This window comes from Arachis hypogaea, chromosome 9 (assembly GCF_003086295.3).
Source record: "Arachis hypogaea cultivar Tifrunner chromosome 9, arahy.Tifrunner.gnm2.J5K5, whole genome shotgun sequence".
Classification (NCBI taxonomy): Eukaryota; Viridiplantae; Streptophyta; class Magnoliopsida; order Fabales; family Fabaceae; genus Arachis; species Arachis hypogaea.
In genome coordinates, this window is record NC_092044.1 from 10,055,283 (window position 1) to 10,070,585 (window position 15,303).

Below are 15,303 nucleotides of genomic sequence, written 5' to 3' on the forward strand. Positions count from 1 at the left end.
CAATCAAGACCGTTTAAATTTATCGACGGCAAAGGTGTCGATATTTTAAATAATAAAATAGACGCTATATTTGTCGATTTTAATATAAAAAACAACACATGTAGCATCTACTATATAGATTAAATTTAGACCGTTCATTCCATTTTAGAAAGTAATCAAAACCGTTCAAATTTATTGACGGCAAGATTGTCGATATTTAAAATAATAAAATCGACGCCATATTCGTCGATTTTATTTTCGACTTCTGGTTCATCTATAATATGACGATAATAGGAAAATAAATTAATGCATTATAAAAATATCGACGACTAGGCTGTCGATTTTAATATTTTTATTTTTAATTATTTTTTTAGTAATATTGACGGCCGTCGATTTTTGGCGTCGAAAAATACGCTTTTTCTTGTAGTGAATATTATTTATATTGTTATATTAAATATAATTAATTAAATTTATTTACATAAAAAAATAAATTTAATTTTTACACATTATAAAATAATTTTTAGTTCAATTATTTATTTTTATTTATAAAATTTAAAATACTAACTATATTACAAAAATAACTATTACAATACTAGCGATTAAATAATTGTTGTACTATTGTTATATATGAAGTTATTAATTTTTTTTTAATTTTAATATTTTTAATAGTAAATTATTTTTGAATTTATAAATTTTCATAATATTATTGTAAACAAAATAATAACTATATTAATTTTAATTATTTTAATTAATTAATTAAATAGGATTACAATAAAAATTAAAGTTAGTTTTTTCTAATTAAAAAAAAAAAGATATTTTAAATTCCTATTTAATGTTTATGACAACAAAAATTAATATTTATGACATGTATTTCGTAAATAGAAACTGGTATGAATTCCTTATGGATTATTATATATATATATAGAGTCAAAAGTATTTATTACAATATCTAATTCCTGTCAACATTTGAAAACAATGGAGAAGCTTAATTATGTTGTGTGCAGTGTACTGGTGATCACTCTAGCATTCACACTTTTTATTTGTGATGCTAATGATGGTGATAATCCGAAAATTCATATTGTTTATTTGGGCTCATTACCTGAAACAAAAACTTCTTATTCTCCCACCTCTCACCACCTTAATATGCTGCAACAAGTTCTTGATGGTAGCAACCCAACAAAATCCTTAGTCCGTAGCTACAAGAGGAGCTTTAACGGTTTTGCTGCCATGCTCACGAATCAGCAAGCGGCAAAGTTAACCGAAATGGAAGGTGTTGTTTCAGTTTTCCCAAGCAAGACTCTCCAAACCCAAACAACAAGATCTTGGGATTTCTTGGGACTTCCAAAGGCTCCAAAAGGACATCAAACAATAGAGACAAATCTCGTTGTCGGATTCTTCGACACCGGGGTTTGGCCGGAATCGGAAAGCTTCAGCGACAAATGTATCACAGAACCTGTTCCAAAAAAGTGGAAAGGTACATGTGCAGGTGGCAAGAACTTCACATGCAACAAGAAGTTGATCGGAGCAAGATTCTACACAGAGGACTCTGCAAGAGACAATGATGGCCATGGAAGCCACACAGCATCAATAGCAGCCGGAAACGACGTTGACAATGCCAGCTTTTACGGCATTGCAGAAGGCACCGCGAGAGGAGCAGTTCCTTCCTCAAGAATCGCTGCTTACAAAGTATGCAGCTCTGCAGGCTGTGCAGACCACGGCATCTTAGCTGCCTTTGATGACGCAATTGCTGACGGAGTTGACGTCATCTCCGTTTCATTTGGGGCTACTGCCGCATTGAAGCTTGACACAGATTCAGTTGCCATCGGTTCATTTCATGCAATGGCCAAAGGAGTACTTGTAGTCCAATCCGCTGGAAATGCTGGTCCTTATCCTGGCACTGTAGCAAGCGTTGCGCCATGGTTGATAACCGTCGCAGCAAGCACCCTAGATCGGCAAATCGTTGACAAGGTCATTCTTGGAAATGGAAAAGTGTTAACCGGGAGGTCGGTTAATTCTTTCAAGTCAAACGGAAGAAGAGTTCCTATTGCTTTGAGCAACGACAATTCAAGTGAGTGTGAAAAAGAATACGCGGATATATGTGGGTGCTTGGATAAAAAATTAGTGAAAGGAAAGATAGTTTTATGTGACAATCATGCGGAAGCTGAACCCAAATCTGCTGGCGCAGTTGGTACAATTGCAAAAATAGATCTTGCTGATCTTAACCTAGGTTATGTCACTATAATGCCTTCGGTGTCATTGCTGCCAAAAGATTATGACGTTGTTAAATTATACACAAACTCAACAAAAGATCCAAAAGCTGAGATTCTCAAGAGTGAGAGCGGTCAAGATCAGAGTGCTCCTAGAGCCGCAGCATTTTCTGGCCGTGGACCAAATGCTATAATTTCAGAGATCTTGAAACCTGATATAAGTGCCCCAGGGGTTAATATTTTGGCTGCTTATTCGCCAATTGGTTCACCAACAGAAGATCCTGGTACGGATAACAGATCTGTGTATTACAATATTCTAAGTGGAACTTCAATGTCTTGTCCTCATGTTTCTGGAATAGCCGCATATGTGAAAAGTTTTCACCCTCATTGGTCACCTGCGGCAATTAAATCTGCTATTATGACGTCAGCAAAACCGATGATTACGAATCTGACATATGATGTGGGAGAATATGCATATGGATCTGGACAAGCCAATCCAATTCTAGCAATCAATCCTGGACTAGTTTATGACATTAACAAGGGAGATTATGTGAAAATGATGTGTAACTTAGGGTACGATAATCGCAAAATCAAATTGATATCTGGAGAATTGAATCCGTGCAAGGGAGCTGCAGATAAATCATTGATAAGAAATTTAAATTATCCAGCTCTTACAGTTCTGGTTGAACCCAGGGTGCATATTAACATCAGTTTTAGTAGAATAGTTACAAATGTTGGTTTAGCCAACTCGAGTTACAGGGTAAGACTCACACCGAAACCAGAAGTTATTAACATCACGGTGAAACCAAGGGTTTTATCCTTCAAAGCATTAAACGAGAAAAAATCATTTGTAGTGAATGTCATTGGTATGATACCAAATGAAACTGCGGTAATCTCATCAATGGTATGGTCAGATGGGACCTATCATGTTCGAAGCCCAATTGTTATAGATGTCTCATTGCTGTAAATTATAATGTGACATGCAATAAAATATGATTATTAAATTTTCATGTGATGTTATAGTTTTATAAAGACTAGCGGCCTGTTTAGCCGTTTTTTATTGTTTTTATAAAAAAAATTTATATATTATTTACTTTTTAATTTGTTAATTAAATATTTTTTATTATTTTAATATTTTTGTGACTTTATTGATATTAACTTTTTGTTTTGAAAATAAAATCACTAAAATATTAAAGACTTTTAAAATACTAAATTATAAAAATACACAATAAACATATATCTATCTTTTGAAAAATAAATAATTCAAAAATTAATGGTTATAATATTATTTTGATAAAAAAATTAATATAAAACAAAATATATGTTAATTATTTATAAAAATAAATTATATTTAAATATCATAAATATTTATCTTTGTCTTCATTTTTTAAAAGTGTTAGCTCAAAATATAGATTTAAATATAAAAAAGCTTTTATTTTTCACAAATAATAAAAGATGAGATTTTGATATTTATAAATATTTTAAAAATAAAAATTTTTAAATTATTTAATAAATATTTTAAAGACACTTTAAGTTTTAAGTAATATTTATAGAATAATATTACTAATAACCATATTTTTTTAGTGCCCCAAATTATTTTTTATTTTTTTAATTTTATTCTCTTTATTATTAGATTTGAGTTAGAATTTTTAAAAATACATATATTTTAGTGTTTATTATTGATATTTTATGTTAGATTTTATTTTTTTTCATTCTAGTCCCAATCTGATCCGATAAGTTGATATATTATTTTACATGCAAATCTGAATAGGTATGCTATAAGTGTATTTAATTTTATCACAAAAAATAATACTTTTTATTCTATGTTGTTGACTATTTAGAAAAAACTCTTTATTTATTTTTGCTAATAGCGTATGTAATATGAGTGTCCAATTTTATTTAAATGACTATGCTATTATTATTTATATTTAAGTATGCTATTGTCGCATAAATTAAATAAAAATATAAATAAAAAAATATCCAACACTTCATTGAGACGACATTTATACACAAGTTTATTCGTTACACACGTTTATACAAATCCTAATGAGACAGTGACGCAAAGGATGGTTTTGGGCAATCAAGAAGCGGCAAATTGTTGAGAGGAGAAGGGCGGCACCCCAAAGATGAATGAATGTTTCAAATGTATCAGAACAGAAGAGAAAAAATTTGATCGAGATTATGGACGTAAATTAGAGACAGAATTACTTTTTCTCCTAAGCCATCGGATATTCGGGTGCTTGAGTTTTGTTGGGCTGACGATCGTTATCCTTTGGTTGCCGCCGGTCTGGAGTTGGCAGGTGGTGCACGATACTGGTTGTCGGGTGTTGGGTTTCACGAGATTGAGTTGTAGTGATGGCTTCAGAATTGCTGGCCTACCATTGTATGAGGTGTTCGGGCCGTGTTTACGAAAAAGGAGGATATGAAAGTTCATTCCAATGGCAAATATGAGAGAAATTTTCCCATTGTTTGTAAACCCTGCTTGAACAAGTTTGAGGAGCTGTTAGCGACCAAGCAACGGCAGAGGGTTTCAGGAAAAGTTAGTGTTTTTGTAAATTAAGGTATAATGGATAAAGGTTGTGGAAGAGCATAAAGATTAGAGACGGGGAGTTGAATCAATAGTCTTCTTTTAATTTAATGAAATAACTCTTTAATTTTAAACTTTTAATTTGAATCTGTTTAAATTCAGCAGCGGAATATTTATGAGACAATTTGATTTTGTCTCATGAATTTCAGAAAATAGAACTCAGAGAAAGAGAAGAAGAATGACACCAGCAGGTATCTTGATTCAGTTGCCTTGTGCAATGCAATCTATATCTATTCTTTACCACAACAGTGGTGAAATTTTCACTATAGTTAAAATATTACATACACCAATTTTACAGGATTGACACAATCCTTTTCCTCTTAAATTCTAACTTAACTTGACTTGGCTATGCTAATACCTAACTCTTCACTCTTAGTGCTTACCCAACTAAGAAAGGGATAACTCACTGGTACAAGATACAAGACACAAGAAACAACCTAAAGAAATCTGAAATCACTCTAGGCTTTTCACTTAAGTGTATCACTCATCATTTTATCATTCATATGCTTTTTCTTGATTCCTCTCTTTCTGCCTTTTACCAATCAAGAAATTACAAAAAGATATACATAATACAAACTGTAAGAACGTGAAGGAAATTATTGCTTCAACAGCTTCTGTTGCTATCGGTTGAACCAGATTCACTAGACTCTGATTTCGTTCTTCATTCTGTCGGAATACTTCTTTAACTAGAAAGCACTGTTCAAGTTGATGAACTCTACTCAGAGAAAGCTTCTCAGAACAAAACTTCAAAACCCAGGTTCTCTCTCCTTGTCTTCTGAAAGAAGAAACATTATTTTCTTTTTGTATCTCCTTTCATGTTGCTGAGTTGCTTTCTTCCAAGTCAACACCTCGAGCTGTGTGCTACTAATTTAGCCTTTCACTATCTTCTATCAATCCCGAAATTAGGAATTTCGAATATGACCCTCTTACTTGACCGAAGGCCTTAGGAAAACAGTGAAAAATGTATTTAATGGTAAACCCAAATACGAACCATTAATAATGTGTTTTAGCTCCAAGAAGCGTTTGAGCCATTGATTTACAGTAGTAGAGATCAAAGACTTCTTTCTTCATTTAACCAAAAATGGTATCGTAGAAAATTGGAGAAGGAGTGAAGAAATTAACATGCATAAAAATGGAAATAAATCACATTTATCTTCTAACTTAGCTTAAATGGATTTGATTTGGGTGATTAGACCTTTGCTTTCTTTGATTAAGCTTTCTCTTCTTTCTTCTTTGTTGAAATGAGCAAGAAGAAGAACGAAGCTTTCTCTCTCTTTTTCTCTGAGGTTCTGACCGAAGCAAACTTGTGAGGTGCATTGGAAGGCTTTAGCTTGAATGGAGTCTTCATGGGCTTGGGTTTGAATAATTTCATTCAGCCCAGCTAGTTGCTTTGCATTATTCTTCTTTGGGTTTTGAGTGTTAGGAGTTCCACCGAAGATTTTGTTTCTGTTTTATTTATTTGGGCTACTGCAACTTTTATTTAGGCTTGCATCACTTAAACAAATGCAAGCAAAACTAATTGGGTGATTAATCCAATAAAATAATGTTTGTCACATCAATTATAATTAGTGAATTTCTCAACTCAACAATCTCTCCCTTGATGACAAACATAATTGTAAGATTGATCAAATGGAATTGAATTTGGATAAAGTTAAGAAATTTTCCTTTTAAGTGATGTCATTTGCTTTTGTGTTGCTCTCCCTTTCTTTTTCAAGAGTTGCTCTCCCTAGATTTATGCTCTTTTCTTTTTTCTTGTTTGCATATTCTAATAGGAAACATAATAATGAACTATATACAATATGTTATCCATGGATGAAGCAATCAGTAAAGTTTTTCAACAGTTTATCATCTAATGAAGCTGAATCAAGGGAGTGTGCAAACACCAAAATGTGCATCCCATAACTGAACAAACCATATCAACAATAATAACTAATATTCAGTTCAAAACTCCTCAACCTTAAACAAAACAGAGCATCAAGACTAATAATGGCAAAACATCAACAGATCATGTAAGGCAAATTCACATTCACATGCCAAACAAAATACAACAGTAGAAAAATTTTAGAATCACAGCAAAATTTCAAAATTTTCATATGCTACTACTCCTCTTTTTGTCATTAAGGGTGAAACAAAGATGAACTAAAAAAAACCTACAACAAAATGTTAGTTCAAAGTCTAAAACAAGTAAGTAACTAAAATTAAGTGCAACAATTGTTAAAAGTATTACAGTTATCCAAAATAGACATAAAGTAGTTCAAAAGTAAACAACAACAGTTCTATGAGACAAAAGTGAACAAAAGGCTGCAGCAACATGAGACAATTCAGACATCCGAACCATCCTCTTCAGAGTCAGCATCTTCTTCAGGATCAGTGGTAGCATTGTCATGCTCTTGGAGATTATCAATAAATTTTAAGAAAACGGCCACTCTATCTCTAGATTTTTCTGAGGAAGTTCTCATGCTTGGTGGCTAGTTTCCTTTGCTCCTTACTCATAGCAATCAGATAGTTTGACTGAGAGACAAACTCTTGCACCACATCCTTAACCACTCTATATAAGACAAATTTGTATCCAGTGGAGGCTGAAGTACTCGTGGTAGAAGGAGGAGGAGTGTCTTCTGGTACATAGTCATCATCATCATCATCATCATCATCAAGAACCACCCTTTCAGAACAAGTGAGTCCCTTTTTCTTCTGTTTCACTAAACCACATCCTTTTAGATAAGAGTGTCTATTTTCATATGACTCATTTGACAAGTCATCACCAAAATATTCAAAAATACAGGTTAAGAACATGCCATAAGGAAGAGCTTTATCCTTCTTCTCACTTCTAACACAATCAAACATATATCTTACCATTAATTAAGCAAAAGAAATTTTAGTTTTAGTAAGAATAGCATAAAAAACTAGAATATCAGTGTAAGACACCCTTTGATATGAGCCACTCTGAGGAAGGATGATATGGTTTACTATGCGATGCAACTGAGCACGAGTATATCCCAGGGCTTTGTGAGTTAGAGTGATGCCATCAATCAAAGAAATATGTTCATAGATATAGGCCAGAGCATCAATGAAAGAGAGACCTACCCCTTTATCTCGCTTACCCGATGTATAGGCACATGCGCCAACATCAGTGTATTTTAGAGAATTACTGATGGTTTCATTATTCAGAATTATGTCATGGCCTTTTACATAGGAATGAACAGTCCCCTCATGGTAAGTCATGTTTGCATAAAATTCTTTGACTAACACTGGATAAATCGGTTTTTTTATTTTAAAAAGATGGTCCCAGTCCAGAAAAATAAGATTATCAACAAACTCAAAATCTTTCTTTTTAGATTTGATAAATCAACCAAAAAGGTGTGACATAAGGTATGGTGAGCAATGACACCCTCATAGAAATCATTATTCATGACAGATCGAAAACAGTGAGGATTGTAGTTTGAGTGGGAAGTCATGAAATGAGCTTTGGGTGCAAAATGGTCTATGAAAGGCTCTTTAATAGATTTGAGAAGGATTCGAGTTTTACCTCTTTGAGGACGAGAAGGAGCAGACCTAGGTTTAGGTCTTGTGAGTTCAAACGCAGGTTTCTCTGCAGTAGGGTGCTTCCCTTTCGAAGTTCTTGGCTTGGAAGGAGCGCTGGGAGGAGCGGTTGGCTTGAAGGAGGGAGGAGACCTCAAAGGGTTCTTTGTGCGAGCCATAGGGTTTGTGCGAGGAGGAGAGGTAGGAGGAGATAGAGATGGTGTAAAGGTCTGATCTTGAGAGCGTGTGGAAGGTTTTGATTTTGCTGGGAGCTTGAAAATCTTTTCACGAGGAGGCTTTTAAAAAACAGTTTTTTTCCTCATTTATGTGAACCCATATTTTGAATGAAGAGGAGCACTAATGGTAGTGGGGAAGAAACCGAACGGTTAGTGGAAGGCTTTATAAGTAGAGAGATTTAGTAACTGCCAAAAATAGAATTTTTTTGTACCCATGCAGCTATATTATTATGACTAGACATTGAAAAGACTTGACATCACAAAAAGTGATTTGATTTTATTTAAATATTAAAAATAAAATAAATTAAAATTAAAAAATCAAACCTTTTTTACTAAAAGACAAAATAAAATGACATGTGCACAACACAAAATCTGAATTTTAAGGTTGACCCAACTGATTTAGCATGTGCATAAAAGCCCAGAAAATGAAGTTCAGAAAGATGATTCTTCATTTGTCCAGAATTGTCTCATCCCATCCTGTGAGACAAAAATTTCAACACACACAGTAGCAATGCGCAAATAATGAATCACGACTTAAAATTCCTAGATTAGTCCTAAGCATGCAGAATTTGTCTTCAGCTAGAGGTTTGGTGAAAATATCTGCTAATTGGTCCTCTGATTTGACAAATTGAATGCTAATATTTCTTTTTTAAACATGTTCTATTATTGAGTGAAATCTCACTTCAATATGTTTAGTTCTAGAGTGCAAAACCGAATTTTTAGAAATATTAATGGCACTCATATTGTCACACAATAAAGGAATATTTTTAGCATTTAATTTATAATCAGCAAGTTGAGTTTTCAACCAAATAAGCTGAGAATACCAAGAAGCAGCTATATACTCAGCCTCTGCAGTGGATAAAGCCACTGTGGACTACTTCTTACTTGACCATACGTTTAGAAACTTTCTAAGAAAACAGCATATGCCAGATGTGCTCCTTCTATCTACTCTATCTCCAGCAAAATCTGCATCCCAATAACCGACTGCAGAAAAATCATCAATCTTAGGATACCATAAGCCAAAATTGGATGTGCCATGAACATATCTAATGATCCTCTTAACTGCTGAAAGATGCGACTCTTTAGGTTTAGATTGGAATTTAGAACACATTACAACGCTTTGCACAATGTCAGGTCTAGAGGAAGTTAAGTACATAAGAGAGCCAATCATTCCTCTATACCTAGTCTCATCAACATCTTTCTCAGTTTCTCCCTTTTCTAATTTTGAATTAGGGTGCATGGGAGTTTCTATGGGTTTGGCATTTTTCATACCAAATTTCTTAACTAGTTCCTTGGCATACTTCTCTTGATGAATAAAAATACCATTTTTAGTTTGCTTAATTTGAAGCCCAAGAAAAAAATTAAGTTCACCCATCATACTAATGTCAAATTCACTTGTCATGAGTTTTTCAAATTCAGTACCAAGAGATTCATTTGCTAATCCAAAAATAATGTCATCAACATAAATTTGGTCTAGAATAAAAGAATCATTAGAATTCTTAATAAATAGAGTAGTGTTTGTGGTGCCTCTTTAAAAACTATTTTTCAAAAAAAAAGAGCTAAGTCTCTCATACCAAACTCTAGGACTTGCCTTAAACTATAGAGAGCTTTTGATAGTTTGAAAACATGGTTAAGAAATTCTTTATTTTCAAAACCAGGTGGCTGTGCCACATACACTTCTCTATCTATCACACCATTCAAGAATGCACACTTCATATCCATTTGATACAATTTGAAACCACAATAAGTAGCATAAGCAAGAAGAAGTCTTATAGCTTCCATTCGAGCAACAGGGACAAAGGATTCATCAAAATCTATTCCCTCTTCTTGGTTGTATTCTTGTGCCACCAATCTTGCCTTATTTCTAGCAATTCTTCCATCTTCACCCATCTTGTTCTTGAAAATTCACTTGGTTCCTGTCACTTTCTTGTCACTTGGCTTTAGAACCAATGCCCAAACTTAGTTCTTTTCAAACTCATGAAGCTCTTCCTCCATTGCCTTTATCCAAGAGGGATCATCAAGAGCTTCCTTGATGTTTTGAGGCTCCATTTGAGAGAGAAAAACAATGTTTGTTTCTTCATTTGCTTTTCTAGTGGAGGAGCGAGTTTTGACACCTTGTGAGACATCCCCAATGACAAACTCCTGAGAATAGTTCTTGAGGAATCTCCATTCACAAAGTCTTGTGGACTTAAAAGCAGATTCGGACATTGAGGAATTCAATAAACTGGTGGTTTCAGGATTTTCTCCAGTTTTATGAGACAAAATAGAATTGTCTCGTACAGGATTTTCTGTAGCTGTAGTTTCTTATTTGTTTTGTTCAGAATTTTCACAATCATGATTTGGGCTTTTTCATCATCCTTTTGAACATGGTTTCCTGCATCACAATCTTCCAAAATACTTTGAACCAAGTTAGTATCACAAAATGTAACAGGTATGGACTCTTCAATTATTCTGACATCTTGATGATAAACTCTATATGATTTATTATTTGTGAAGTATCCTACAAATAAACACTCATATGCCTTTGGATAAAAATTTTTCAAATTATCTTTGTTATTTAGAACAAAATATTTGCATCCAAAGATATGCAAGTAATTTAAATTTGGTGGATGACCTTTCCAAAGTTCATAAGGTGTTTTCTACAAAAATTTTCTTATGATAGTTCTATTCAAAATGTGGCAAGCAGTGTTAACTGCTTCAGCCCAAAGGAATTTTGGAACATTACTCTCACAAAGTATAGCTCTTTTCATTTCTTGAATACTTCTGTTTCTTCTTTCAACAACACTATTTTGTTGTGGTGTTCTTGGATAAGAGAAGTTGTGTGATATTTCAAATTCCTCACAAAAGGATTCAAATAATTGGTTTTCGAATTCAGTTCCATGATAATTTCTTATTGATGTGATATTTAAATCTTTTTCATTTTGAACTTTCTTGCTAAAAATTTCAAAAGTCGAAAAGGCTTCATTTTTATGAGCAAGAAACAAAATCCAACCAAATCTAGTATAGTCATCTACAATTACCAAACCATAATGTTTACCACCTAAACTTTGAGTTCTTGTTAGACCAAATAAATCAATATGTAACAATTCAAGTTGTCTATTAGTAGAGATATCTTTTTTTTAATTTAAATGAACTATTTATTTGTTTTCTCATTTGACAAGCATCATAAGTGATGTCTTTGTCAAATTTTATCAAAGAAAGACCTCTTACTAATCCTTTCTTGACAAGCTTGTTTATTTGAAACATGCTAGCATGGCCTAATCTCTTGTGCCATAGCCACTTTTCAGATTCTTTAAAGTGGAAACAAGCTACATTTTGATCCTTTAGTTCATCAAGTGTAAGTCCATACACATTATCACATCGCTTAGCTATAAACAATACATCATTGGTCTTTTCATCTACAACACAGCATTCCAATCTTTTGAAAGTCACTAAATAACCCAAATCACACAATTGACTTATACTCAAAAGATTATGCCTTAAACCATTAACCAAAAAGACATCATCAATGAAAGTAGAGTGATTATTACCTACTTTTTCAACAGTAACAATTTTACCTTTTTCATCATCTCCAAAAGTCACAAAACCTCCATCATACTTGTTGAGTTTGATGAAAAAAGTTAAACTTTCAGTCATGTGCCTAGAACACCCACTATCCAAGTACTACATATCTTTCTTTTTATTGGATGCTAGACACATCTGCATAAGATTTCAATCAATCTTAGGTATCCAAATTAATTTGGATCTTTTGAAGTTAATCCATCTTGATTGCCCAAGTGCATTAAAGTCACAAACAACATTATAAGTTTGGTTTCCTACTTTCTTTTTTTTTTAATTTAAGCAATGATTTCTTGATACATGTTGCTGAAATTGATTCGAATTTTGATGCTGGAAATGATTAATGACCTGAGTTTTTCTGGTTTTTGGAGGATATGCATTTCTTTTGACAAAGTGATTTTTGTTTTTATTGTTCCTTTTTGCAAAAGCATTCAAACCAGAATTTTTTAAGGCATTTGGGCCTTTTGAAGATGAGTTTATGTTTTGAAAAGATGGATTTTTGAAGGTAACCTCATTGGTTGAAACATAGCCCAGACCTGCCTTGTTTGATATCGGATCAGTTCTTGAAGATGATTTAGTTTTCCCAAAATAAGAATTTTCAAATTCCTCTTCATAGGTGGGAATAAGTCTCAGACCAGGTTTGTTGATAATGGATTTTGTTTTTGAAGAAGAGGCCATGAATTTCGTGGAGAAGTTATCAAAAACTGCATCATCTTTTGTCACATATCCTAAACCAGATTTTTTAAACAATGGTCTTTGATTTGCAAGTAGTTTGTCCAAGTTCCTCGAACCATGAGCAAACTATGATAAATCACTATTCAATCTTTTAATCATTTCATTTAATCTTTCGTTTTCAGCATTGAGCTCTTGAGAAGGATCCACAATGTGCTTTCCTTTTAGTTTTTCAAGTTCAGATTTCAGAAATCTATTTTCTTCAATAATATCCAAAGCACATTTAGTTTCCTTCACTTTTTCTCTCAAAAAATCATTTTTAGCTTTTAGCATTTCTTTTTCAGATTTGCATTTATTATATTTATTCAACAATTTTTCAGAATTGAGGGTGGGATCATCAATGATAACATGTAAATCATCTATGGACAAGTCATAGTAATTTACCTCATTAAGTTGATTTTCACCAGCCATGTGATGGATTTGAGCTTCGCTTTTGGAGTCTTCTTCCTCATCCGACTCGCTTTCAAGATCCTCCCAAGATGCCATGAGCACTCTTTTCTTTTCTTTCTTTCCTTTATCCTCCTTTTTGAGTTTCGAACAGTTGTACTTGAGATGCGCAGCCTCCTTGCAATGGTGGCAAATCACTTTACTCATGTTCTTGTACTCTTTTGAACTTGAACCTTTGTACTTGCCTTTATTTCTCATTAGCCTTCTAAGTCTCCTAGCATAAAACACAAGTTCATCATTATCTAAAAAACTATCACTGGATTAAATTTCTTTTGATTCAACTCTTGACTTAAAGGCTATTCCCTTTTTCTTTGAGTCTTGGTTTGTGTTTGTGGTTTCATAGGCAAGGAGTTTCCCTCTCAACTTATCATAGGTTATGGGACTTAGGTTATTACTCTCACCTAGGACAATGGCCTTTGTTTCCCATTCCTTTATGAGGCTTCTAAGGATTTTTCTCATTAGAGTTTGTTCCGAGTAGGTTGTACCAATAGCATCGAGGTCGTTGATTATGATTGAGAATCTCTCAAACATTTTATCAATATTTTCTCCATCCCTCATGTTAATAAATATCTCGTATTCTTTTCGCAGTATATCAATCCTCGTTTCTTTGACTTACTTGGTGCCTTCGTGTGTAACCTGAGGTTTCTCCCAGATTTCTTTGGCTGTCTTGCATCTTGACACCTTTCGATACTCCTCAAAGTTGATAGCACAGTGTAGAAGGTTGGTGGCTTTAGAATTTAGCTCCACTTTCTTCTTGTCATCTTTATTCCATTCAGTTTCTTCTTTTGGAGTCACCACTCCATTATCACTTATTTTTGTTGGAATTTTAGGGTCGTTTACAACGATCTTCCATATGTTATAGTCAATGAATTGGATAAAGATCTGCATCCTCTCTTTCCAGTAAGCATAGTTTTTTCCGTTGAAGAAGGGAGGCCTGCTGTTTGACTGGCCTTCAATTAGAGTGTAGACAACTGTGGTTGTGCCCAAGTTGTTTGTCATTGGACTTTTGCCCCAAGGGGTGAAGCTTGATTCTTGAGATCTTGGCTCTTGATACCAATTGAAGGTTGTGGAAGGTTTAGAGAAGGGGGTTGAATCTATGGCTTTCTTTTAATTTAATGAAATAACTCTTTAATTTTAAACTTTTAATCTGAATCAGTTTGAACTCAGCAGCGGAACATTTATGAGACAATTTGGTTTTGTCTCATGAATTTCAAAAAACCGAACTCAGAGAAAGAGAAGAAGAATGACACCAGCATGTATCCTAGTTCAGTTGCCTTGTGCAATGCAACTTATATCCAGTCTCCACTACAACAGTGGTGAAATTTCCACTATAGTTAAAGTATTACATACACCAATTTTACATAATTGACACAATCCTTTCCTTCTCAAGTTCTAACCTAACTTGACTTGCCTATGCTAATATTTAACTCTTCACTCTTAGTGCTTACCCAACTAAGAAAGGGGTACCTCACTGGTACAAGATACAAGACACAAGAAACAACCTAAAGAAATTTGAAATCACTCTAGGCTTTTCACTCAAGTGTATCACTCAGCCTTTTATCACTCATAAGCTTTTTCTTGATTCCTCTCTTTCTGCCTTTTACCTCTTAAGAAATTACAGAAAGATATACATAGAAAATAAAATACAAACTGTAAGAACACGAAAGAGATTATTGCTTTAACAGCCTCTGTTGCTATAGGTTGAACCGGATTCACTTGACTCTGATTTCGTTCCTTATTCTGGCAAAATACTTTTTTAACTAGAAAGCATTGTTTAAGTTGATGAACTCTACTCTGAGAAAGCTTCTCAGAACAAAACTTCAAAACCCAGGTTCTCTCTCCTTGTCTTCTGAAAGAAGAAACATTTTTTTTTGTATCTCCTTTCATGTTGCTGAGTTGCTTTCTTCCAAGTCAACTTCTCGAGCTGTGTGCTACTAACTTAACCTTTCACTATCTTCCATTAATCCCTAAATTAGAAATTTTGAATCTGACCCTTTTACTTGACCGAAGGCCTCAAGGAAACAGTGAAAAAGGTATT

At 33.7% G+C, this 15,303-nt stretch overlaps 1 protein-coding gene across 1 annotated transcript; it reads left to right on the top strand.

The window, feature by feature from the left end:
- The first annotated feature begins 954 nt into the window (after nt 1–954).
- LOC112708843 (subtilisin-like protease SBT4.9) lies at nt 955–3,153 on the top strand. Its single transcript, XM_025760772.2, has one exon. It carries the CDS (start codon nt 955–957, stop codon nt 3,151–3,153), a length of 2,199 nt encoding a protein of 732 aa, XP_025616557.1.
- The last annotated feature ends 12,150 nt before the right edge of the window (nt 3,154–15,303 follow it).